Below are 24926 nucleotides of genomic sequence, written 5' to 3' on the forward strand. Positions count from 1 at the left end.
GAGGTTCATCTACTGTGTAACATGTCTCAATTCTCCATTCTTTTTCATGGCCCAGTAGTATTCCATTTCATGTATTTCTGCAATTTGTTTATTCACTCATCTGTTGATGGACATTTGAGTTGTTTCCACCTTTGGGGCTATTTTGAATAGTGCTGCTATGAACATTCATGTACCATTTGTTCGAGTGTCCATTTTCAGTTCTTTGGGGAATGGAATTGCTGGGTCATTGGGTCATTCTATGTTTAGTTTGTTAAGAAAGTGCTAAAGAGCTTTCCACAGGGTCACACCATTTTACATTCTCATTTTAAATGCTCTTTTACATGCTTGGATACATCAATGGATAGAATTGGCCCTTACATTCTAGTGAGGGGAGGTAGACAATAAAGCATAAACATAATAAATAAATATGTACAATGTTGAAGGTAATCTGTTCTAGACATAAAAGAAAAAGTAAAGCAGGGTAAGGGGGACTGGAAGTGTCATGGAGCAGTGGACAGTGGGTTATAATTTTATTTTATTTATTTATTTATTTATTTATTTATTTATTTAATGTTTTGGATAGTGTTTATTTCTTCAAATTTATTTATCAGGAGTGACTGAAATAAAAAATATAATTGAGTCCCATCATCGTGGAAATAGCTTTAAGAGAAAACTGGTCAGATGAACATTATTTCTTCCCATTTTCAACCAGTCAATAGTTGCCGTTGATAAATAGACAGCCAACAGTCTGTCAAGAATGCTCAAGATGTTTTACATAATACAACATGCCTGTTCACAGGGGAAGAAACTAGGAAATAACTTATGTGAACTTCTTGATTTCATCATACAAGACAAGCACGAAGGCACCACCCATGCCTCTGAGAACATTGGACCACGCCCCCTTGAAAAAAGCTTTGGCCGCTTGGTTACGAGCAATCTTCCTCCAGCAGTCAAGCGTGCGTGTGTACATGATGTCGGTTCCTTTGCGCCCCGACTGCGTCATCATTCGGCGACGAACAGTGTCAAAGGGATAGGAAGTCAACCTGGCAACCGCTGTGACGGACTGTGCGATTATCCAGCTGATGAAGATGTGAGTGTTCTTGGGATCCGGAAGCATGCCCTTTGCAGTATCATAGATACCGAAGTAGGCAACTTGGTAGATGATAATGCCCTGCACAGACACATTAAAGCCTTGGTACAGGCCCTTAATCCCATCAGATTTGTAGATCTTAACCAGGCAGTCACCAAGGCCTCGGAGTTCCCTTTCCGCTCCAGCCTTGCCCACATCGGCCGCTAGACGGGTACGGGCAAAATCCAGAGGATACACAAAACACAAGGATGTGGCCCCAGCGGCGCCACCCGATGCCAGATTCCCTGCAAAGTAGCGCCAAAACTGGGTTCTCTTGTCCACGCCACCCAGGAAGATCTTGTATTTATCTTTGAAGGCGAAGTTGAGGGCTGGGGTGGGGAAGTATCTGATGACATTGGCCAGGTTACCGCGCCAGAAGGACAGGACTCCCTGCTCCCTGGGGATACGAACCACGCAGTCTATAATGCCCTTGGATTGCTTATCTGTGGTGATTTGCTTGCTGGCATGCTGCACCTGCAGCAGCAGCTTGACCCGCTCGATGGGTGCTACCGTGGTCTTGGAGATGGCCACCACCACTCCACCCACCAGGGAGTCCTTGGCGAAGGACACAGCAGCATCTGTCATTTTGAAAGGAAAGAGGAGCCGGGCGACTGTGGGACTGCGGTAGGAACCGGCTGGGACTCCGGGACTGCCTATTTTATTTATTTTTTAAGTAGGCTTCATGCCCAGCATGGAGACCATTGTAGGGTTTGAACTTACAACCTTGAGATCAAGGCCTGAGCTGAGATCAAGAGTTGGACACTTAACAGACTGAGACAACCAGGCACCCCATGGGTTATCACTTTAAATAGGATGCTCATGACAGCCTTCCCTGAGAAGGGGAGAATGGAACAAAGACTTGAAGGAAGTGAAAGAACAAGTCAAGTGGATATGTGAGGGAAGAATATCACAGGCAGAGGGAACAGTTAATACAGAGACCCTGGAGTACCTGGCTTGTTTGAGGAGGAACAAGGATGCCAGTGTGGCTGGAACAGAGTAGGCAGGGCCTGAGAAGAGGGGTAAGAGAAGAGGTCAGAAAGGTAATGGGTGACAAGATCGTGTGGAAGCTCACAGGCCATTTTAAGGACTTTGATTTTGAACTGAATGCAATAAGAAGCCATGGGAGGGTTTTAACCAGAGCACTAGTGTTTGAAGAGGAGGCATTGAAATAGTCCAGGTGAGAGATGTTGGTGGATCATATACCAGAATGAGAACAGTGGGGGTGGAAAGAAGTGGTCCTATTTGGGATATGGTTTTAAGATGGAGCCAATGACATTTCTTTATGAATTGGATGGGGGTTGTGTGTGGGAGTGACAAGAGTCATGGATAACTGAAATGTTTGGCATCAGCAACTGAAGGAAGGGATTGTTGTCATCTGGAATGGGACAGGCTATGGATGGAATAGGGTTTGGGGGGAGAAGATCAGTTTTGGACATACTGTGTTTGAGATGCTTCATCAACACTAGATGTCTCCTAAATTTTAGGATTTGGAGTTTGTATTGGAAGACAGAGCTGAAAGAGAAGGGTTGGAATGGCCAAAATTTAGCATGGAAGCACCTCTAGATAGAGGTAGTAGCTTGCTCCACTGTGATTTCAGGGAGAGCCCTTTATAAGGGGTCCAGAGAAATTTCTGCAACAGCTAGTTCTGCCTGATGAAAATAATGAGTGGTAGAGATGGTGACAAAATGAACATAGGTCACATCTAAAGGGGATTCAGTTTCAGCTAATTTTTTCCATGTGAGAATCCAGGCTTAGTGTTTTTAGGGCTTATTTTTCAAGGAAAACTGAAAGTTCGGATTCTTTTTTTTTAATTTTTAAAAATATTTATTTATTTTTGAGACAGAGAAGGACAGAGCATGAACAGGGGAGGGTCAGAGAAAAGGCGATACAGAATCTGAAGCAGGCTCCAGGTTCAGAGCTGTCAGCACAGAGCCTGACGCAGGGCTCGAACTCATGGACTGTGAGATCATGACCTGAGCCAAAGTCGGATGCTCAACCGACTGAGCCACCCAGGCACCCCTGAAAGTTTGGATTCTTACGTTAAATCGCCAAATTAAAAAAAAAAAACAACAACAACTAGGCAACAGCTACATAAGACATTGTTTTTGTCTGTTAAAGATACTTGAATATGAACTACATGTTATATGATATTATGGAATTATTATTTATTTTCTTGAGTGTGATAATGGTATCATGGATAAATTGGAGAATGTCCTTATTATTAAGAAATTCACACTGAAGTATTCCTGAATGAAGTATTCTGTTGTCTGCAATTTATTTCCAAGTAGTTCAGAAAAAAACTGTGTATGTATGTGTTAGGTATATCTGAATAGTAATTATACTATTATTTGAACTTTTCTTTAGACTTGAGAATTTTCAAAATAAGAAGTTAGGTGAGGTGGAATGGGGGAAAACATAGCCAAATAAGAATGTCTATAGGCAGGAACTGACCTATAGGTGTTGCCAGTTTTCAACCTATGTCCTAATAAAATATTGTTTTATTGTATTATTTCTGTTATGGAAATAACCTTATTATATATCTGCATTTTATACATCCACAGGACTGTTAGTGTCCCCAAGGTAGGGAAAGTATCTTCTTCCTTGAATAACCTTGGCCTCACTTAGGTAGGAGGTGTTCAAAAGCAAAATGGTTGTTCCTTCCAATATATGTACAAATTATGCCCAACCAGAAGAAGAGGAGCTTAGTCACTGTGGATTCCTACAAAATGGTCGGAAAGAGATTCATAATACTGGCTCACAGGAAAGACAGCATCTTGAAAGTTTGCTGGGAAGAATTTGTTAGATGACACAAAACAGAAAAATAAGACACATGCCTTCCTCTGTCTCCTTTACCATCCTCTGTCTGCATAAATGACTCCTGAAGTCACTTGTAGATCTATGATTTAATTATTCTGAGTTTGGGATCCACCTAATGGGTAAATCCTCCTTGAGGTATTTCTTTTCAGGACCTGGGACAGCACTCAGCATACGGCTGTCACTCTGGAAATAACTTGAAAGAATGGACAACTTCATCTACTTACGTCCATTGCTAGACAAAGGAGTCTGCATTTTACATCCCATCTATTATTTATTGGGGAGGGGCTTGTGTGAGATTTCCTGTATGAGTTTGGGAAATGCTGAGAGATTTTATTTTTGGTGTTCAATCTTAGGCGTTTATTCCCCCATGGCCACAGGACTGGTCCATCGTAAGGAATATAAAAAAGCAGTGTTCAGATTTCAAGTTGCTCATAAATCTGCTTCCTGCATTATCATTTTTTATCTGCCTACTTTTGTTTCCCCTGAGTTCAAAGAAAGTGCTTTACCTTAGAAATGATTCACTACTTCTGGGCCACCGAGGGCTTTGAAAGCCACACAATAGAAGTTCCATTTCAAATCCCCCCATTTATAATCATGGGGGAAAGCTGGGTGTTGTCTTGGGGGTCATCAATGATTTCACAAAACTCAACCTTTGTTCCTTATGTGTCCATTTTTCAAAAACTTACTACTCAAATCTCTGAGAGTTGTTGCCCCTGAGGAAACATTTATCTTTGCTTTGACATCTTTTGCATTGTATCCCTTTTCAGTTCTCCTTTCTAACATGGGATAAATGGCTCTGTGGGTTTTGGAATGAAGAGTTACATCTTGCCGTATGTTTGGGAGTGTGTAGAAATCCTGTTTCCCTCCCCCATGCCCTGGGTCAGAAGATGGAGGAATAACCAGTTAAGACAGATGGGATTGAATAATATTACAGGTTGAATCGTGCCCCTCTCATTTATATGAACCCCTAACCCCCAGCACTTCAGAAGGTGGTCTTATTTGGAGGTAGGGTCTTTGTATGTGTAATTAGTTAAGATGAGGTCATACTGGAGTAGAGTGGAATAATCCAGCGTAACTGATGTCCTTATAAAGAGGGGACATTTGGAGACAGACAAGCACACAGGGAGAATGCTGTGTAAAGGTGAAGGTGGAGATCCACTATCAAGGAATGCCAAAGATTGCCAGCAAACTATCAGAAGCTAGGAGAGAGTCATAGAACAGATTTCAGTGTCACAGGGAATCTGCTTGCCTTGCCGACACCTGGATCTCAGGCTTCCAGCCTCCAGAACTGTGAGACAACATATTTCTGTTGCTTAGGTCACCCAATTTGTGGTCTTGTGTCTCAGCAACCACACAAAACTAAAGTGGGTGATATGCTTATGACATTCGTCTAAGGGTCTGTATTTGCTTGGAAGGTATAGCATAGCAGCTAAATACTTGGGTTTTTAGGACCAAACACCTTATGAATTCTTAGTTGGGTATCATGGGAGAATTACTTAACATTTCTGCACTTCCACTTTCCCAAAAATAAAATGCCAAATAATTTTAGATTTAGACCTGATAGAACTGTCATGTGGATTAAATGAGATCATGTATTTAGAGCTGTAGGCTAAATATCTGTCACTTAGTAAGCATTTTTATTTTTATGGTTATATTAGTAATAATTGGCAACATACACCCAGTCCAAAAGAGACCTGTACTACCTGGATTCTAAAAAGTTTTCCTTGGACCACACTTCGCCAATGGCTGCACCTTCCCCTCTTTGACCCCTGCTGTAAAGGCTACTGGTCTGGGGCCCTACGCTATCTCCATCCCCTTTCAGGGATGTAATCTCACTCCATCAAAGAGGGCTTGTTATAACTGACACACAAGACACACCTGCCATTTAAACAAGTGAAAGTAAGATGGTTCTAGAAACTGGGTGAAAATTTGGAGTCGCTGGTTACCAGCATCATGTATTCATTCACATTCAGGCAAGACACATATATTGAAAGTCAGTGGCCTTGGTGCAGAATCGGACTCACAATGGGTTGTTTTCTTGGTCTCCTGTGAGCAGGGGAAGGGATGCAGCATAATAATCGTTCCAGAACAACTGCCACTTATTGAAACATATGCCAGGTGCTAGACGTTGCCCTAGAACAATTACCCTTTAAACTTCTTTAAGGTTAGATAAAATTATTATCCCCATTTTACAGATAAGGATACTGAGGCAGAGAGATTAAGTAACTTGCTCAAGGCCACATGTAGTTCATGACAGAATCAGGATATGAACCCATAGCTCTCATACTACAAAGCCTGTGTTCTTATCAGCTGCTGCCTCACCAGTACCAGGAATCCAGTGCCCTCAGGTGTATATTTGAAATAGATTGTGAACGAGACACAGAGGAAACTCGGTTTTTGAATCAAATGCTGGCACATTAAAAAAAAAAAAAAAAAAAAAAAAGACAAACCAAAACCAAAAACCTGCCATGAATTGATGGCTGGAGCAAAATGAGTATTTTCCCAATGTCTAAATTCAGTGACTGAACCTGAGACTTGTTTTAATTTTACAACTGTCTTGAAGCTATTAATCTTGCCAGGCATCATGGTGCAATTTTGCCAAGTGGTTCCTCAGGAGCATTTTATTATGATAAAAATCGCAAGTGTGACCCTAGTCTTTTTATTTTGTGTACTCTCCATTATTTCCTATGATAAGCGATATTTCTGTAGTTCACCAACCTCCTCAATCTTTGTTTGTTTAGGGAGAGAATATTAATTAGTGGTGCTAAGGAGACCATGAGCCACAAGTGAAATTTTGATAATGGAATTCCTTAGACTGTCTTTGCTCCCCAAGGCATCCTCTGCTTAAGTAATCCAATTGAATGTAATTATTAACATAAGAATAATGATATTAGTGTTGTTTCCTACTTCAGTTGTTACTCATGGAAAACTGCAAGTTCCCATAAATTTATTGGCCTCTGTTCAAAGTGGAAAATAGTCTCATTTTATGTTTTGTTTCTCTATCATTTTTGCTTTGCTCAACTCATTCTAAACCTGGCAGCTGGATCCTTATGATGGTCCTTATTGGACTTGGGGGGAAAATTAAGAAGTTTCTTGTTCCTGTTTGAAAGAGAAGCCTGTCCCAGGTGGAAATCCTCAAATAGGCTGTCTTCCATTTTCCACAAGAGGTTGTCTTGAAGTTCTATTTGGGCGCTGTAAACCATTCAAGCCTTTTGCAAAACCTCTCCTGGTTTCCAGTATCTCCCTCCCAGTCCATCATCTGGACACACTGAGCATCATGTTTTCCAAAAAACATATCTGGTTTTTCAACTTCTTTGCTGAAAACCCCTGATAGGCTTCCCCCTGCTCTTAGGATAAAATTCAGATTTCTTCTCATGCCGTAATGTTGTGACTCTTGTCTGCCTGCCCGGCCGTCTCCATCTTCACTCCGTCTCCCTCTTTCATCCAGTCGTGTTAAGTGTCTTTGGTTTACAGAGACAGTAAACCATCTTTGGCCTTAGCATGTGCTGTGAACAGAGCACTCTTTCCTCCCTAATTCAGGACTTGATTTAGGCACCATGTCCTCCTAGAAGGTTTCTTGTCTTCACAGGTCAAGTATGGTGCCTGGTGTTAATTTTAAGGAAGTATAAGACTGAACACTTGCAGATAGAGCTTGATGGGACATTGTCTAAGCCTCATGGAACCCCATGAGTTTTGTTTTTTTTTTTTAATTAAAAAAATTTTTTTAATGTTTACTTATTTTTGAGAGAGAGAGAGAGAGACAGAGCATGAGCGGGGAAGGGGCAGAGAGAGAGGGAGACATAGAATCGGAAACAGGCTCCAGGCTCCGAGCTGTCAGCACAGAGCCTGATGTGGGTCTCGAACTCACAAACTGTGAGATCATGACCTGAGCCAAAGTTGGTCGCTTAACCAACTGAGCCACCCAAGCACCCCGAACCCCATGAATTTTGTAACATTGCCTAAGATTCTCCACACCAACCATCCTTTTTAGTTTCCATTATCCTAGAATCATACTGTCCACTAATATAAGGGGTGCTGTACCCTTTATAGAGGGCCCAACCCCTCTTGATGCACCCATTATAATGTTTCATGTTGTACTATCATGATTTCACATATGTGGCCCCTTGACTACACACAGCAAGACCAGGGTATGCTTTCTGCAGTGTTACATTCTCAGCCCTAAGCCCAGAGTTTGGTGCACTACAGGCACTTAAGATTTGTTTACTTGAGAGGCTCCTGGGTGGCTCAGTCGGTTGGGCATCCAACTTCGGCTCAGGTCATGATCTCGCGGTTCGTGAGTTCAAGCCCTGCGTCAGGCTCTGTGCTGACACCTCAGAGCCTGGAGCCTGCTTCAGATTCTGTGTCTCCTTCTCTCTGCTCCTCCCTCTCTCTCTCTCTCTCTCTCTCTCTCAAAAATAAATAAAGCTTAAATTTTTTTTTTAAAAAGATGTGTTTACTTGAATGAGCCTATTTGTTAGAAAATTGGATAGAATGCAGTTTTATTTAATATTTATATAACACACAGTGGATGTCATAGCATATGGGGAAAAAAATCATGTCAAGTAACTGTGTGGATAGTATACTTGAATTCAGAATCTTGATCTAGAGCTAAGGATTACAAACTACACTCCATGGGCCAAATCCAGGCCACTGCCTGATTTTATAAATGAAGTGTTATTGGAATAATGCCACGCCCACTTAATTACATATTGTCATTGGCTCTTTTGTGCTGCAATGGCAGAATTGAATAGTTGAGACCAAGACCATATGGCCCACTAAGCCTCAAATATTTACTATCTGGATCTTTACAGAAAAAGTTTGCTGACTCTTGGTGTTGGATGCCACTCTCAACACGTTCATGCCTTTAAAAATACTTACTGAGCACCTACTATGTGTCAGGGACTATTCTAGGGATACACAGTGCAGGCAGAGTTCTTTCCTGCAGGGACTTATGGCTCAGGGGAGGGCAGGGAGAGGAGGAAGTATGCACAGAAACAAGCCAACATAAGTGCAGATTGCCCGGGTCCCCAAGTGCTACAGTGGTATTGAAACAGACTGAGGTGACGGTGGGGGGGGGGGGTTGGGCATTGGGGCTGCTTTAAAAAAGCACACCAGGGACAAAGATCTAGATAAGGAGGAACCCGTGCAGGCAGGAGAAGCAAAAGTACTAAGACCCTGGGGGACAACACATTCCTCCTGTTGTAGGAACACAGACAGGCTGTGTGTGGCTGGAGTGGAGTGCCTGAGGAGGAGGATGGCCCAGGATATGCTGGGGAGAGGATGGATGGGCCTGGACCATGCTGGACCTGGTGCAGCCCTGGGAGAGGAGTTTGGACTTCATTCCTAGCATGATGGGAACCCAGGGGAGGGTTTTCAGTAGAGGAGTGACAAGATCAGCTGTTGGAAAGACAGTTCTGCTGTATGGCCACTGGCTTTGTAAAGTAGCATTCAAGACCTAGCCACTGCTTGTATTGTTATATTAAAGAAGATTTGATAGCGGCCAACCTGGTAACAGATGTTCTATTTCAGGTGCCATAAATGGCACCATACATCAAACGTGTTGACTTTCTACTTCTGAGACCCCAAAAGCAGCACAGCCCTAGCCCTCAGTGGCCCCACATTAGGTTGGCCAGACACTGTTTATTGGGGTTACAAGCAATGGAGCAGCTGTTGAAATTCTGCCTGAATTCTTGTCTACAAGCAGCAAGCTGCAGGCACTCCTCACTTCTGTTAGGGTTTCAGAACCAGGAGGGACTTCCTGGGGATGAGGGATGCACAGACTTCTTGGCACCTGCAGTCTGGTTTTTGTTTTGATGGTTAGAATGATGGCTGGTGGAGAAGGGGGAAGGAGGCAGGTCTGTTGGCATTCCCCTCTCAGTTCCTCCCCCAGTGCCCCGAGAGGATTTCTAGAGCTCTTCATTTTTCTGGCCTTGGAAGGAAGGAAGGAAACTAATATCCATTGAGTAGCAACTCAGGGCTGGGTAGTTATTGTTGGTAGTGACCATATTCCTTTCTTCCTCCCTTCCTCCCTCCCTCCCTCCTTCCCTCCGTCCTTCCCTCCCTCCTTACCTTTCTCCTTCTCTTTCTTCTCTTTTCTTTTCTTCTCTTCTCTTCTCTTCCTTCCTTCTTTTCTTCTCTCTTTCTTTCTTTCTTTCTTTCTTTCTTTCTTTCTTTCTTTCTTTCTTTCTTTCTTCCTTTCTTATTCACTTATTCATTCTTCCATCCATCCATCCATCCATCCATCCATCCATCCATCCATCCATCTTACAAGAAATGTATTGAGCATTTTGACATACCAGACACTCTTCTTGGCCCAGGGGAGAGGCAGTGAACACAATAGACAAAGTCCCTAACTCCCTTGGTACTGATCTCTTGTAGAGAAGACAGACACTAAACAAATGACTATAAATTGGGTGGATAGCTCCTAGGATGAAAAATAAAACATAATGGGATGGAGAGAGAGTGTGGGCTATTTTATATAGGAAGAGGACTGGCCGGGGAAGGCTTTTTTGAAAAGGGGATATTTGAACAGGAAACGAAAGGAAATAAAAGAGGGAGGCATCAAACTTTCCGTCGGTTATTGTTACTCCTTCTTAGAGAAGAGGCTCCTGAGGGTCGGAAGAATTCATTGGCTCTCCTGAGGTCAGAAGACAGTGGCCACTGTAGCAGCAGCAGTAACAGAGAAAATTTCCTAGGTGTTTGTTTCCTGTCAGGCACTGGATTAAACATTTTATTTCTATTATCTCATTTAATCCTCACAACAAACCTGCAAGGAGGTTATAATTATTTTTAATCCCATTTCAGAGATGATACTGAGGGTCAGAGAGGTTATGTAACTCAGCCAAGGCCACAAAACAAATAAGTGAGAAGCTGAGGTTCAAATCTAGGTTCACTGGTCTCCAGGATCCTAAATCGCTTCCCAAACCATAGCTGATGAAGCTGGAATTTGGAGTAAAGTCTCTCTCCGAAAACCCCTCTTTTCCAATAGGGCAGTGCTACTGCAGACTTTCAGTGGAAAGCTCAGTCCTTTGATTAGCCTCCTGGAATGGGGCTGGTTGGATGGGTATTGAAATATTCCTAGGTGATGGGGGATCTGTGACCATAGGCATCACATGTCGTATCATCTCTGATTTGCACAGAGACCGCCCTGTGACCAAGTGTCATGAACCAAGAGCTTGGGTGTCCAATGAAAGTTGACTGGGACCTAAATTTCTCTTTGAAAGGAATGGGCAATGCAGCTCCATTAGTTTGAAAAAAACATTTACTCAGTGCTTCAGTCAATCCTCTGATTTGGTGAGAAAGACTACAGACATGTGATACAGTTGTATGAATGTGTATAACCCCTACACCACAAATGTTTTTTTTTTTTTTTTAATTTTTTTTTTTTCAACATTTATTTATTTTTGGGACAGAGAGAGACACAGCATGAACGGGGGAAGGGCAGAGAGAGAGGGAGACACAGAATCGGAAACAGGCTCCAGGCTCTGAGCCATCAGCCCAGAGCCCGACGCGGGGCTCGAACTCACGGACCGCGAGATCGTGACCTGGCTGAAGTCGGACGCTTAACCGACTGCGCCACCCAGGCGCCCCTACACCACAAATGTTTTAAATGCAACCTGTTCAAAACCAAAATATTTGGGGCGCCTGGGTGGCTCAGTCTGTTAAGCGTCTGACTTCGGCTCAGGTCATGATCTTGCAGTCCGTGGGTTCGAGCCCTGCATCAGGCTCTGTGCTGACCAGGCAGAGCCTGGAGCCTGCTTCAGATTCTGTGTCTCCCTCTCTCTCTCTGTCCCTCCCCCGCTCATGCTCTGTCTCTCTCTCAAATAAATAAACATTAAAAAAAATTTTTAAATAATAAAAAAATTAAAAAACTAAAATAATTAACTTCATCAAATTATTTCCTCTGCTGCATTTCTGATCTTTGATAATGACTCCATCTCTCTACCAGTTCACCCAAATGTAAAACTATGTAATGATTGGTGTATCTTTTAATCTGTAGGTTTCCCCTTGAATTCTTTTGTTACTAGAAAAAATGGATTATATATCTTGCAGAGCCTGGAAACTCAAAATATGGTCCATGGGTCACGAGCATCAGCATCACGTGACAGCTTGTTAGAAATGTAATGTCAGGCCCTACCCTAGACCTACTGGCTTAGAATCTGCATTTTACCAAGATCCGCAGGTGTTTTACATGCACTTTAAAGTTTGAGAAGCATTGCTGTAGACTTTCCCAGAGTCTAGATATTGCTGATTATGTCTCTGTGGTGTCATTTGACATGTTCTTCTATCTTCTGTGTTTCCTGCACATTGGTAGTTGAATCCGTAAGTTTCATCAGGTTTCTGTCTGATTCCCCCCCCCCCCCCCCCCATTTTTGGCAAGACTGCTTCATTAGTGGCCATGTGTTTGTCCATTAGGAGGCACCTAATGTCTGTTTATGTCTTGTTTTGTGATGTTAGCTGCTGTATGATTAATTCCTGGATCCATGAGTTCATTATTACTCCATGATTAAAAATTTTTTTAATATTTTAATTGTTGAGAGAGAGAACAAACAGAGGAGAGGCAGAGAGAGAGGGAGACACAGAATCCAAAGCAGACTCCAGGCTCTGAGCTGTCAGCACAGAGCCCAGCGTGGGGCTCAAACTCATGAATCGCGAGATCATGACCTGAGCCAAAGTTGGACTCTCGCCTGACTGAGCCACCCAGGTGCCCATATTAGTTCATGATTTTAATTTTTTTTTCAACGTTTATTTATTTTTTTTGGGACAGAGAGAGATAGAGCATGAACGGGGGAGGGGCAGAGAGAGAGGGAGACACAGAATCGGAAACAGGCTCCAGGCTCTGAGCCATCAGCCCAGAGCCTGACGCGGGGCTCGAACTCACGGACCGCGAGATCGTGACCTGGCTGAAGTCGGACGCTTAACCGACTGCGCCACCCAGGCGCCCCAGTTCATGATTTTAAAACAGAGCAAGGGGTTGATTTGAACAGACCTGGTTTGTTTTGGAAGTGATTAATTTCTTTCACTTTTAGTTGTCATTTCGATAACACTAATAATATATAACACCAATTGTGTTTTAGGGACTGTTCTAAGGGCTTTATGTAAATTAACTCATTTGTTAATCCTCACAAACCCCTTTGGCATAGTATGTTAGTTTCCTATTGATGCTGTAACAATTTGCCACAAGCTTCATGGCTTAAAACAACACAAATTTATTATCTTACAGTTCTGTAGGCCAGATGTCCAAACTGGGTCTCACTTGGCTAACATCAAGGTGTTGGCAAGGCTGCACTTTTTCTGGAGCCTCTAAAAGAGAATCTTGCCTTTTCCAAATTTTAGAGACCATTTGCCATTCCTCAGCTTGTGGCCCCTTCTTCTATCTTCGCATCTGGCAGTGTCACATCTTCAAATCTCTGACTCTCTTCTTCCTCCTGCTTCCATATTTAAGGTTATATTGTGGTTATAAATTGGGTCCACCTGGATAATCCAGAATAATCTTTCTATTTTAAGGTTAGCTGACCTGAACTCCATCTGTGGCCTTAGTTCCTCTTTGCCATAGAAACTTACAGATTCACAGGGTCCAGGAATTAGAACCTGGACATCTTCAAAGGACCATTTCCTGCCGACCACAATCAGGCTCTGTGGTTCCTGCTTTACAAATGAGCAAAGTGAGATCCATCCAGGTGAAATAACTTACCCAAGCTCACAAAGATCCTAACTGTTGGGACTGGGATACAAACATGGGGAGTCTAGCTCCAGAGTCCGTGTTTTGAATCCTACAGATGTGAGGTCAGTTTAATTGTTTTTGCTCAACACCAAATTTTCTGAGTCCTTGACCTTGCCAGCCAGGGACATTGAACCTGATGGTTATCAGGGGGTTCCTCTATACAACTGTTAACTGGTGAATTCACTGCCCTCTGGGATGGTGAGTTGGTGTTTGCCTCCCAAAAGGTGGCAGAAATGGGCTGCTTCCATGTTCAGTTTGTTTCAGCTACACCGAAACCCAGTGCGTTGTCAGCTACACTGGGAAGATTGAGTCAATCCAACAGCAGGTCTTAATCTTGTATGTGTGTGTGTGTGTGTGTGTGCACGCGTGCTGCGGACACCTCTGGCATCTAGTGAGGTCTATAGAGTCCTTGAGAGAACAACACAGAAAGTAAACGCAGAAATAAAGGTGTGTAAAATTACAAAAGATTTCTTTTGTAATTATCCTAAAATGTGGTTATCAAAATTTCTAAAGAAACCACCAAATTTTTGTGATAGTAATATATGCCTCTCTACTAATGCATTAAATAACAAGATGTAGTGGTGGGTCTAATAACTATTTAATTTCAATTAGTGATGCATGTAGACAATATATTGACATGTCTACAACAACTGTAATGAGATATGAAAATATCCGTGATTTATATTGGTGACAGATACTATGAATATTACTGTGATTTGTTGCCTACATTAATAATGGAAGCAAATACTGACAATCAGTTAGAGGTTACACAAAATGGGGGATTTTCCCATTCAAGTTCATGGACCCTCTGAAGTCCGTCTACAAACCCCAGGTTAGCAACCCTGTCTAGTACCTCACTGATTTCTGCTACTTAGTCGCTGTTTATTGTAATTTAATAGAACCCAACAAGTATTAGTTGAGACTCCACTATGGGCAAGACACGTGCCAGCTACTTGGTATAGAACATTGAACAAAACAGATCTGGTCTTGCACTGAATTTTTTTTTTTTTTTGCACTGAATCTTTATTTTTTTTATGCTTATTTATATTGAGAGAGAGAGAGAGCATGAGTGGGGAAGCGGCATATAGAGAGGGAGAGAGAGAATCCTGAGCTGACAGCACAGAGCCTGATGCAGGGCTCAATCTCACAAACTGTGAGATCATGACCTGAGCCGAAATCAAGAGTTGGACACTCAACCGACTGATCCACACAGGTGCCCTTTGAAATGAATCCTTAGATGGCTTTGGGCAATATGGTCTTGGGCATTCTTTTAAGATTTCTTTTAAGCTCCACTGCCCTCCTTGGGTTATTTTAGCTGTTCAATCTGACCACAAGCTCTTGGAAAGCAGGAGTGGTCCTGAACGTTTCCTCTTGCTCAGCCTCAGATGTAGGCATTGAAGCAATAGGAGGTTCAAAGATCAGTGTTTCCCAAAGTGTGGTATGTGCTCCATAGGTGGTATGCAAAATGATTTTCATTGGTACATGGAAAACACATTTTTACATTCTGTCAATAATGAATTTATTCTAAATTTTTTTTTAACGTTTATTTATTTTTGAGACAGAGAGAGACAGAGCATGAACAGGGGAGGGTCAGAGAGAGAGGGAGACACAGAATCTGAAACGGGCTCCAGGCTCTGAGCTGTCAGCACAGAGCCCGACGCGGGGCTTGAACTCAGACCGTAAGATCATGGCCTGAGCCGAAGTCGGACGTTTAACCGACTGAGCCACCCAAGCGCCCCAATAATGAATTTATTTTAAAATTCTGTATATAAAAAGAAACATGTAAAACTAGCTACCATGGGGTGCTTGAGTGGCTCAGTCGGTTAAGCATTGGCCTCTTGATTTTGGCTCAGGTTGTGACCTTACGGTTCATGGGATGGAGCCCTGTGGCAGGCTCCATGGAGCTTGCTTGGGATTCTGTCTCTCCCTCTCTCTCTGCCCCTCCTCTGCCCATGCTTTCTCTTTGTCTCAAAATAAATAAACTTTAAAAACAAAACAAAACAAAACAAAAAAAAACAAGCCATCCCAACACATGATAGGGGTTGCTATTGCTTGGGATGAAGAATTTTTTTTCTTTGCTTTAAAATTGTGGTGAAAAAGCACATAATGTTAAATTTACCATCTTCAGTATTTTCAAGTGCACAGTTTAGTACTGTTAATTATAGTCACATTGCTGTGCAACAGGTTTTTAGAACTTTTTAATCTTGTAAAGTTGAAACTCTGAAACACCAAACATTAATTTCTCCTTCCCCCAGCCCTTGGAAACCACCTTTCTTCTTTTCTATGATTTTCACTACTTTAGGGACTTCAAGTGAGTGGAATTCTACAGTATTTGTCCTTTTGTGACTAGCTTATTTCATTTGGCATAAGGTTCTTAAGGCTCATCTACACTGTATCATGTGACAAGATTTCTTTCTTTTTTTAAGGCTGCATAACATTTGATTGCATGTATGTACCAAACTTTATCCATTCATCTGTTGATGGACGTTAGGGTTGCTTCTACTTGGCTATTGTGAATAATGCTGCGGTGGACATTCAAATATCTTTTTGACATCCTGCTTTGTGTTCTTTGAGTAAATACCTAGAAGTGCGATTGCTGGATTGTATGATAACTCTATTAACTTCTCAAGATAACATTTATACTAAGCAGCTGCAGCATTTTATTTCCCTATGAACAGCGCACCTGGTTTCCAACTTTTGGAAACACTTTTGCCAACACTGTTTTGCTCTTTTGATAGTGGCTGTTCTAATAGGTGGGGGGTGATAAAGGAGGAGGATATTTAACGTGAAGTAAATAATACCAGAGGTGCTATCCAATCGTGGCAAAACTGAAGGTGCACGAATGCATGTAGTTTGAGAAACCTTCCATCAAGACAACCTCTACAAAGGTGCTCAAAGCAGGCTCCGTAGACATGTACTGCTATGAGACCCATTTTATTTGTCTTTGGCCAGACAATACATAAATTGAGAGTACATGGTTAGAAACTCTTCTAGCAACTTGACTGTGATGCAACATCTAAATACGTGATCATTATTCTAACAATTCATTTATATTGTATGTTATGAAAATCTCGGCTCACAGTGGATTGGAAAACACACAAACCAAAACCGAAACCTAACTGGCTCGAAACTACTGATAGTTTGAGAAGCTCTGCTCTAAAGTTTTTTCAACCGTTACATTTTAACTACCTGACTTATTTTGGCCTCAATTTTTCCATCTGTCAAATGGGGATGAGAAAGGAAGACACGCCGTGATCGGCTGGTGGCTGGCCCGGTACCAGCAGCCAAGCTGTGTTGTTCCCCACTTGAGCGGTTTCACAGGACCACGTATGGGAAGACTTCGTGCTCAGGGTTATGACACGAGACAAAAATAAAAGTGCTCTGTCATCACGTCTGAGCACGAAAGTGAGGGTGCCGTGCAAACCACGGAAACAGCAAACATTCTGTCCTGAGCAACGGGAGCGGTGCTGCTTCTATCCCAGTGACAGCTGTAGCCCCAGTCTGTATCTCCTGACTCCAGGCGTGGATTGACTGCTGCTTTCTGATGGCACGCAGCACAGAGCAAACCCGCATCCGGTAATACTCTGAGATGCACCACAGTTCCCCATGGTGTGTGGTCTTATTTGTTGCAACCCACCTTTCCAGACATGTTCCTGATAGCTGGAGTGCATGGACAGGGATAATAATAATAACAATAATAGATAGCTGAAGGATTACATGAGTTAATGCATGCAAAGTGCTCAGAACGGTGCCTGGCTCCAAGTAGGGCTTATGTAAATGTTAGCTGCCATTATTATTATTGTTGTTATTATTACCATTACTACCTCTTGTAGTGATTGGTACTGCCTCTTGCCATAGAAGAACCCACACTGTATTAATGGTTTGGTCTGGTTTGAATGGTGTGTGAGTTATCTATTGCTGTGTAACAAATCAACCCCAGTGGAAAAGCTTAAAACAACAAACGATGATGATCTCACAGCTTCTGGTGTCAGGAATCCAGGAGCAGGTTAGCTGGGTGCTTCTGACTTATATGGTTGCAGCCAAGCTGCTGTCCCAGGCTGCAACCCAACCAAGGCTCCACTAGGGTAGAATCTGCCTCTAAGCTCATTCACATGGCCGCTGGCAGACCTTAGTCCCTGTTCATGTGGGTCTCCCCACCGGCTACCTCATTGTCCTCAAAACTTTGCGAGTGAGTGATGGCACTGAGGGAGTGACTAAAGAGTGAGAGCAGGTGCCCATATTGTACTTACCCTGTAGACCAACTCTGGTGCCATGGGGAAGGGTGAGGCTATCAGGAGGTGGGGCTAATTGGGGGCCATCTTCAAGGCTGACCACCACAGATGGCCTCTCATTATCCCTCCAAATGCCCCCCAACTTTCCCCTCTTGGTTTCACATGTAATTGATTACTAGAAGGCATCTGCCTTCCCTCTGAATGGTGCTTAGGAGACAAACAAGAAATGGGCGTAAATAAGTCTGTGGTGGGGAGGGGCCCTACTTCCAGAGAGGGAGGCTCTCTCCTCCAGTCTCCCCTCCCTGCAGTCAGAGCCCTGCATCTCTGACTGACAATGACAGATTATCTTATCAAAACATGGGCCCGGGACCACACTGTGATTGGCTGGGCAGAACCATCTCGGGGTTGGAGAATTCTCTGAGAGAACCGATTAGAAGGCATTTTAAGAACAGCGAGCTGATGCTACTCACAGCTGGCAGTTCTTGTTTATGACAAGTAATAATTGCCTCAGGTGCAGAGGAAAGTCGGGGAGGGCTCAGTGAGTTGATTCCGAGAGGACGCTCTGTGCACAGAGTTGGGCTCTGGGCAGAAATGGGTGAGTGTAAGCAACTGGGCTAGGAGGTCTCAGACTGCATTTGGGGCTGGGGGAGCATCATGGGGTGGCCCCGAGCCACAGTCTGTTTCCTTCTCTGCCCCGAGAATGCCTTCTGCCACCCAATGAGCAGAAGTGGGGTGACTTGAAATTGTGGGGAGGCCCAGGTGTTCTGAGCAGATTAACCCAAAGCAGCAGGTGTCCTGCATTCGGGCCGGCCCCTGTGAGGGACAAGGGGGCCGCAATACGAGGTGTTCATGCGACGGCCTGCAACACCCACAGCCTTCACTTCGGCTCTTGCTACCCAATGTGTAGTCGTTGAGCTGCAGCATCAGCATCACCTGGTAGCGTGTGAGAAATGCAGAGTCCCAGGCCCTGCCCAGGACCTACTGAACTAGAATCTACATTTTGACAAGATGACTCATGTGCTCATTGAAGTCCAAGAGCCCTTCTCTGAAGAGGTGAATACCAGCGGGGTGGCCCTCTGGCTCCCTCCTCTCAGATGGAGGTTTTCAACCCTGGCAGCACCTTTGCATCTCCTGGGGAGCTTTTAAAAATCCCTCTTCCGTGGACATCCTCCCAAACTAATGAAGTCAGAATCTCCGAGGCTGGATGCAGGTACCAGGATACCGTAGACCTGCTTGGATGATTCCAGTGGGTCCCTGGGCTGGAAGCACTGCCCAAGACTCAGCATATTCTTCGGGAGCCCAGGCATATGACTGAACCAGTGTGGCTTCTGGTCCAGCAGAGGCTGGAGAGTGTCTCTCCTGTCCTTGTGGGAACCACAGTGTGTCTGGATCTCCCTCCTTTCCTCCTTCTTACTCCTTCTAACATCTGTGGAATCTTGTCTGTCTGGAGAAACCCACCTCCCCCCAGGATCTCATTCTTGCTTAGCTAATCACATTCTCTCTGCTCAAAGGAAAGAGGCAGGGGTATCAATCGGGTGTTTCTGCTTCAGGTAGAAGAAACCTACTCTGGTAAATTTCAAGAGGGAATGAATTGGAAGAAACAAGAGGAATAACACTGACAACCACCCACTTTTATTGAGGGTTTACTATGCCCCTGGCAGTGTTCTGAACCCTGTAGGTCTACTAACCTCTTCAAGTCTCAAACAGCTGTATGGAATCCATAGTATTATTATTGTTATTATTATTATTCCCAGTTTATCAAGGAATAAACCGAGCCCTGGTGAGGTTGTATGATTTGCCCATAGTTACATAAGTAGAGACACACCCAGGATTGAAACTGTTCCTCTGGTTGCCCAGTGTTTACAGTGCCCCACCTCTGCTTTCATGCTTCTCTCGACAGTACGAAACATGCCTCTTCCAGATTAGGCACGTGTGAGATGTCTTTGCAACCCTAAGCCAATAGTCATTCCAACACCAGTTTGATTCTCTGACTCCAGCTGGCATCCAGTAATGCAATTCAATTATCATACTATCTACCCGTAGTTACCAAAGACCCTACAGGTTAATGCCCCCACTTCAATCACAAATGGGAGTCCCCAGGCTACCTTCACTTTTGCCTGGCCAGTTTTAAATTCAGGAGTTCCCGGGGCACCCAGGTGGCTCAGTTGGCTAAGCATCTGACTCTTGGTCTTGGCTCAGAGCATGATCTCACTGTTCATGAGTTCAAGCCCCACATCAGACTCTATGCTGAGAGCACAGAACCTGCTTGGGATTCTCTCTGTCTCTCTGCCCCTCCCCTGGTGTTCGCGTTTGCTCTCTCTCTCTCTCAAAATAAATAAATAAACTTAGAAAAAATGCAGGGGTTCCCTCCCCTACTTTCAGTTCCAATAATGTGCTAGAAGGACTCAAAGAACTCAGCAAAGTGCTATCCTTACTCTTACAGTTTTTCATAAAGGCAGATGAACAGCCAGATGAAGAGAGATAGGGCAAGGTCTGGGGGTCCTGAGTGCAGGGGCCTCTGTTCCTGTGAAAATGGACTCTGCCACACTTCTGGCACCCTTCTTGTTTAGGGTTTTTTCAAATCAAGGTTCCAATACATAGGCATGATTGGCCATTTGTGATTGAACTCCATCTCCAGCCCCCTCCCCTCTCTGAAGGTCAGGGGTGGGGCTGAAAGTTCCAGCTCCCTAATCAGGTGCTGTGGTCTCTATGGTGCTCTATACCCATAGAACTGTATACCACGAAGAATTTTACTGTATGCAAAGTAAAAAAAAAAAATGTTTAAAGCCTCAAAATCATAAATGAGCATCACTGTAAAAAGAGGATGTTGGAATGGATGCTCAGCAGTCAAAAAGCCAGTGAACATTGGTTACAGAGGGAGCTCCTTTATTTTACATGGGTTTGTGTGTCTTTGATGATTTTCAACAAAGGCTATTAGATTTTGCCTTGCACCCCTTCAATTTTTACTAGGTTGATGCTTGCTCTACTAGAGTACTTTGGCTCGTGAGGGCAGACACATATCCTAGGAAGACTGTTGTCAGTGTGTGTGTGTGTGTGGGGGGGGCTTCTAGAACATTCTTGTGGCTCATTGGATCAAGGGCTCTGTGCCAGTCCTGGACTGGGCACATCAGAGTGTCATGATGTGATGGAGAGTCCATGGACTTTTGAGGCAGACGTAGCTGGGCATAAAACCAGGCTGTCATACTCACCAGCTGTGCGACTCTGGGCAAGACACTATTTCCCCCTGAAAACAGCAGCATCCGCTCAGCCTGCCCTATAGAGCTCTTGCTGTGGGGCAAGAGATTAAGATAGGTTATATGCTCAGCATGGTACTTGCCATATTATAGTAAGTGCTGAACAAAGGCTAGCTATATTGTCATCATGTTGACCAATTATTTTATTTTATATGATTTTTAAAGATATGCTACGTAATGTCAGGAGGGAGTGAGAATGCGAAATCCGATGACTTCAGGAGTTCAAGGAAGAAATTCATGGAAGAGATTGGTGATGATGTCAGCAAGATCTGCAGACCCATACAAGGTTTCCATGTGTTTCTTCACTCAGTTTCACTCTTCCCTGGTGGGCAATAAATCTGGAAGACAGTAATTCCCAGAGTTAAGATGAGGGTAACACAGGATGTTTGCAGAAGGGTTGAATATTTCAAAGGATAACTGCCAATACTTCCTTAAAAAACCAACTGACCGACCGACCAACCAACCAACCACATGAACTCAGGTAAATATTGTTTCTTCCATGGCTTCAGTTTACCCATGTCTAAAGTGAGGGCATGGGCTCTTTTCCCACATTGAGCCAGGAACTGATTGAAAAATAAGTATAGGCATTTGATAGTCATCAAAATAAGAGCTTTCTTCTGGCACATCTGCTTTAGAGAATACATTAAAAAAAAACTGTAGTAACAAATTATAATGTGCTATGAATAAAAAGTATGGGGACAACCCAGAACAAATCTGGATTAGACATAGGAGCCAGGGAAATACCATTTAAGGTCTGATCTGAAAGAGTACCTGGAGGTGAGACCATTCCAGCTGAGGGATCAGCATATGCAAAGGTCCTGTGGCAAGATGGAGAACAGCATGTTTGAGAAACTGAAAGAATGTCAGTGTGGCTGGAGGGTAGTGAGTGAGGGAAAGCAGGTAAGGCCCACCTTACATCAGGCCTATGGAATCCAGTAAAGATTGCTCATTCTTAAAACCCAAGATCAAAGGGTTTTCAGCCTGAGAGTGACATCAGCAGTTTTGCAGATGTTTGGTCTGGCTGCAGTGTGGAGAGTGAATCAGAGCTCTCCTTTTTGGAAAGGACTGCATCATAACCCTCCCTCTGCAAGTCTACCTTCCCACTTACAGCCACTTTTTGGGACAAAGAGGAACAGCCTAATGGCAGGAGGAGGCTGGGTAGAAGCTCCAACAAGGAAGACAGGGCATTTGTGAGCTGAGTGGAGAATGGGTGTAATTAAAAGGAAAAGTTACAAAGACCTGGCTCGGCTCCTTCTGCCAGTAATGATTATACCACACATTCTTGCTTTAATATCGACTTCGTATGAAAGGTATATTGGTCCCCAGCTTGAGTTCTCAGCCCAGGGGCAGTACAAGAATGTGAGAAGCAAATACCGTCTCTGGGAGATAAAAATCCAAGGGAATTTTTATGTTATGTCTCTGGTCCCTTGACATGAATTGGCTTTATCTAGTTGTCAGATAAAACCCCAGTGCAACCATTAATTTGTAGTGGCCTTGGCTGATGGGTGAAGGTATTATTTTGCAGCTTAAAACCTCAACAGCTATGTCCTTCCTCTTCCAAAGTGGTAATTAGACCCAGTTAGATGTGACCCTTGCCAGCTGAGTTGTGCTCAATACTGTTGAATTGTGCTGGGGAAGTCTCCTGAATTAGAGACAATGATTATGAAATTTTTGCAGGATGAAAGTCCTGTCTTGTATAGAAAGGGTATGTATAGGGAAAGCATATGGAGAGACTAGAATTCTGTTCTAGTTATGAGTCATTCATCCAACAAGTATTTATTGAGCACTGTTCTGGACGTTATTGTTTTCCCACCCAGATCCCACTGGAGAGGTCAAGGCACGCACCCCCCAGCTGCTGTGGGTGTAGGGAATTGTGAGTGTAGGAATTCTCTTACAGGGAATTGAGCTCTGCCAATGGTGTTTGGAAATGCCTGGGAGGTTATGTTTGCACCCCCCCCCCCCCCCCCGCCGTCTCGCTCAGGGCAGCCCACTGCCAGTAGAGAGTGTATCCAAAAGGCTGGGCCCATGACTCAAGTTGGATAACTCTGTGATGTCACTTATGTGCCCTGTGGGATCAGAACGAGCCTAGGCTTCTGATGAATCCATATCCACCCACCCTCTTCTGCTCGTCTGTCTTGTTTCCGTCACTCCCTTCCTCCATTATTCATGGCATAAGAATCCCCGTTTGAGGCTTTGCTTCTTGGGAGCCTGATCTAGGATGAGTACCCATTGTGTGCCATGCCCTGAGGTAGATATTAAACAAGATGGGCAGAGCCTGTACCCTACTGCAGCTCAGTGTCTTCTAGGGAGTCTGATTTCCCGTCCCTTAATCTTGTAATTTTGAGAAGTCTCTTAAGCTCCGCCAGTTCCAAAGTTCCCGTCTGTCAGATAATGGTAACAGCACTTGCCTTGCCTAAAAGGACCAAGTAACGGCAGTGCAAGGATGGTTTTAGTTCCCTCTGCAGTCGGTCAGCTTCCGTTACTCATAACTGCTTCTGGACAAGAGTCCTGTCTTCTACTTCCAGCTAGGGTACTGCTCCTATATATAGATATTCTGGATTCTCCACTGGGTCTTTAGAATCACAGGTAGATGGAATACTGAATTTCATTTTGCTCTATTCCACCTTGGTGCCCGTTGAATGAATGAATGATTGTATGATTAACAGCACTATCATTAAAGCCCCACATATCTAGCCCTTAACTATGGACCAGATACTGAGATAAGCACTTCATTGCCTCCTTTTATAGAGAAGGAAAGAGAGGCAATGAAATGCCAGAAGTACTGAATATGAGGGCATTTTGAAAACTATGTAAAACACATATACATAGGTAAAATGTTAAATGAATAGGCTTTGGGTGAACAGATTAAGTCACAGTATTGACTTTCCCCAAGAAAATTGCTGGAAGGAATTTTTGTTTAAATATTTTTCAATAACGTGTTCCTTTGTTCATTTCATCTGTAGACAACTCCTTTAACCCATTGTTCAAAGTTGTGGATGTTGTTTTTGAACCTTTAAACCAAACACTTGCAGATGATTCCCCTCAGGATAGAAAAAAGGAAGCAAGAAAGAAAAAAGAAAATCATGACCACCTGCTGTTATAAAAGGAGACTTTTTTTTTTTTTTTTTTTTTTTTTTTTTTTTTTCCGAGAGAGAACCAGCAGGGGAGGGGCAGAGGATCCAAAAGAGCCCACGCGGGGCTCAAATTCACGAACGGTGAGATCACAGCCTGAGCCAAAGTTGGATGCTTAACCGACTGAGCCACCCAGGTGCCCCATAAAAAGAGACTTAATCAGAGTTTTATTGTGGATCTGTCCTACTGCTTGGGTTTGAGTGAAGGGACAATACTGCCAATAGTTGATAATTTGTTTGGTCGTGAAACTTTTATAGAACTTTAGTATAAGGCATCGTATACATATAGATAGATCAGAGTCCCTGATTTTATGATCTACGGTTTTATTTATCATTATTACAAGACAGGAGAATGTTAGTTTGGTTTAGTGATTTTTCTTGCCGGTTCTGGAATCAGACCCTTGGTGGGATTCTTGGCTCTACCATTTACTGTGTGAATTTGGACAAGTTATGAATCTTTTTGAGATCAGCACCCTCATCTCTAAAATGGAGACGATAACTACCTCTCACAAAAGCTGTGAAGATTGAGGTAACACATTTAAAGCACTTATCATGGGGCGCCTGGGTGGCTCAGTCGGTTGAGCATCCGACTTCAGCTCAGGTCATGATCTCGTGGTCCGTGAGTTCAAGCCCCGCATAGGGCTCTGTGCTGACAGCTCA

At 43.5% G+C, this 24926-nt stretch overlaps 1 protein-coding gene and 1 long non-coding RNA gene across 3 annotated transcripts in view; one reads left to right on the forward strand and one right to left on the reverse strand.

Moving 5' to 3' along the window:
* Window positions 1-24926, forward strand: part of LOC123588856 — a 101612-nt gene that overhangs the window by 47928 nt on the left and 28758 nt on the right. The window lies entirely within an intron of this gene.
* On the reverse strand, window positions 550-1693 carry LOC123588854 (ADP/ATP translocase 2-like). The gene has a single exon (XM_045460174.1). It carries the CDS (start codon window positions 1691-1693, stop codon window positions 800-802), a length of 894 nt encoding a protein of 297 aa, XP_045316130.1. The 3' UTR covers window positions 550-799.

The sequence above is a fragment of the Leopardus geoffroyi genome, chromosome E3 (genome assembly GCF_018350155.1).
Source record: "Leopardus geoffroyi isolate Oge1 chromosome E3, O.geoffroyi_Oge1_pat1.0, whole genome shotgun sequence".
Taxonomy (NCBI): Eukaryota; Metazoa; Chordata; class Mammalia; order Carnivora; family Felidae; genus Leopardus; species Leopardus geoffroyi.

Excerpts from the sequence above, each read along its gene's own strand:
- LOC123588854 (XM_045460174.1), bottom strand. The coding sequence starts at position 1,693 with ATGACAGATGCTGCTGTGTCCTTCGCCAAGGACTCCCTGGTGGGTGGA.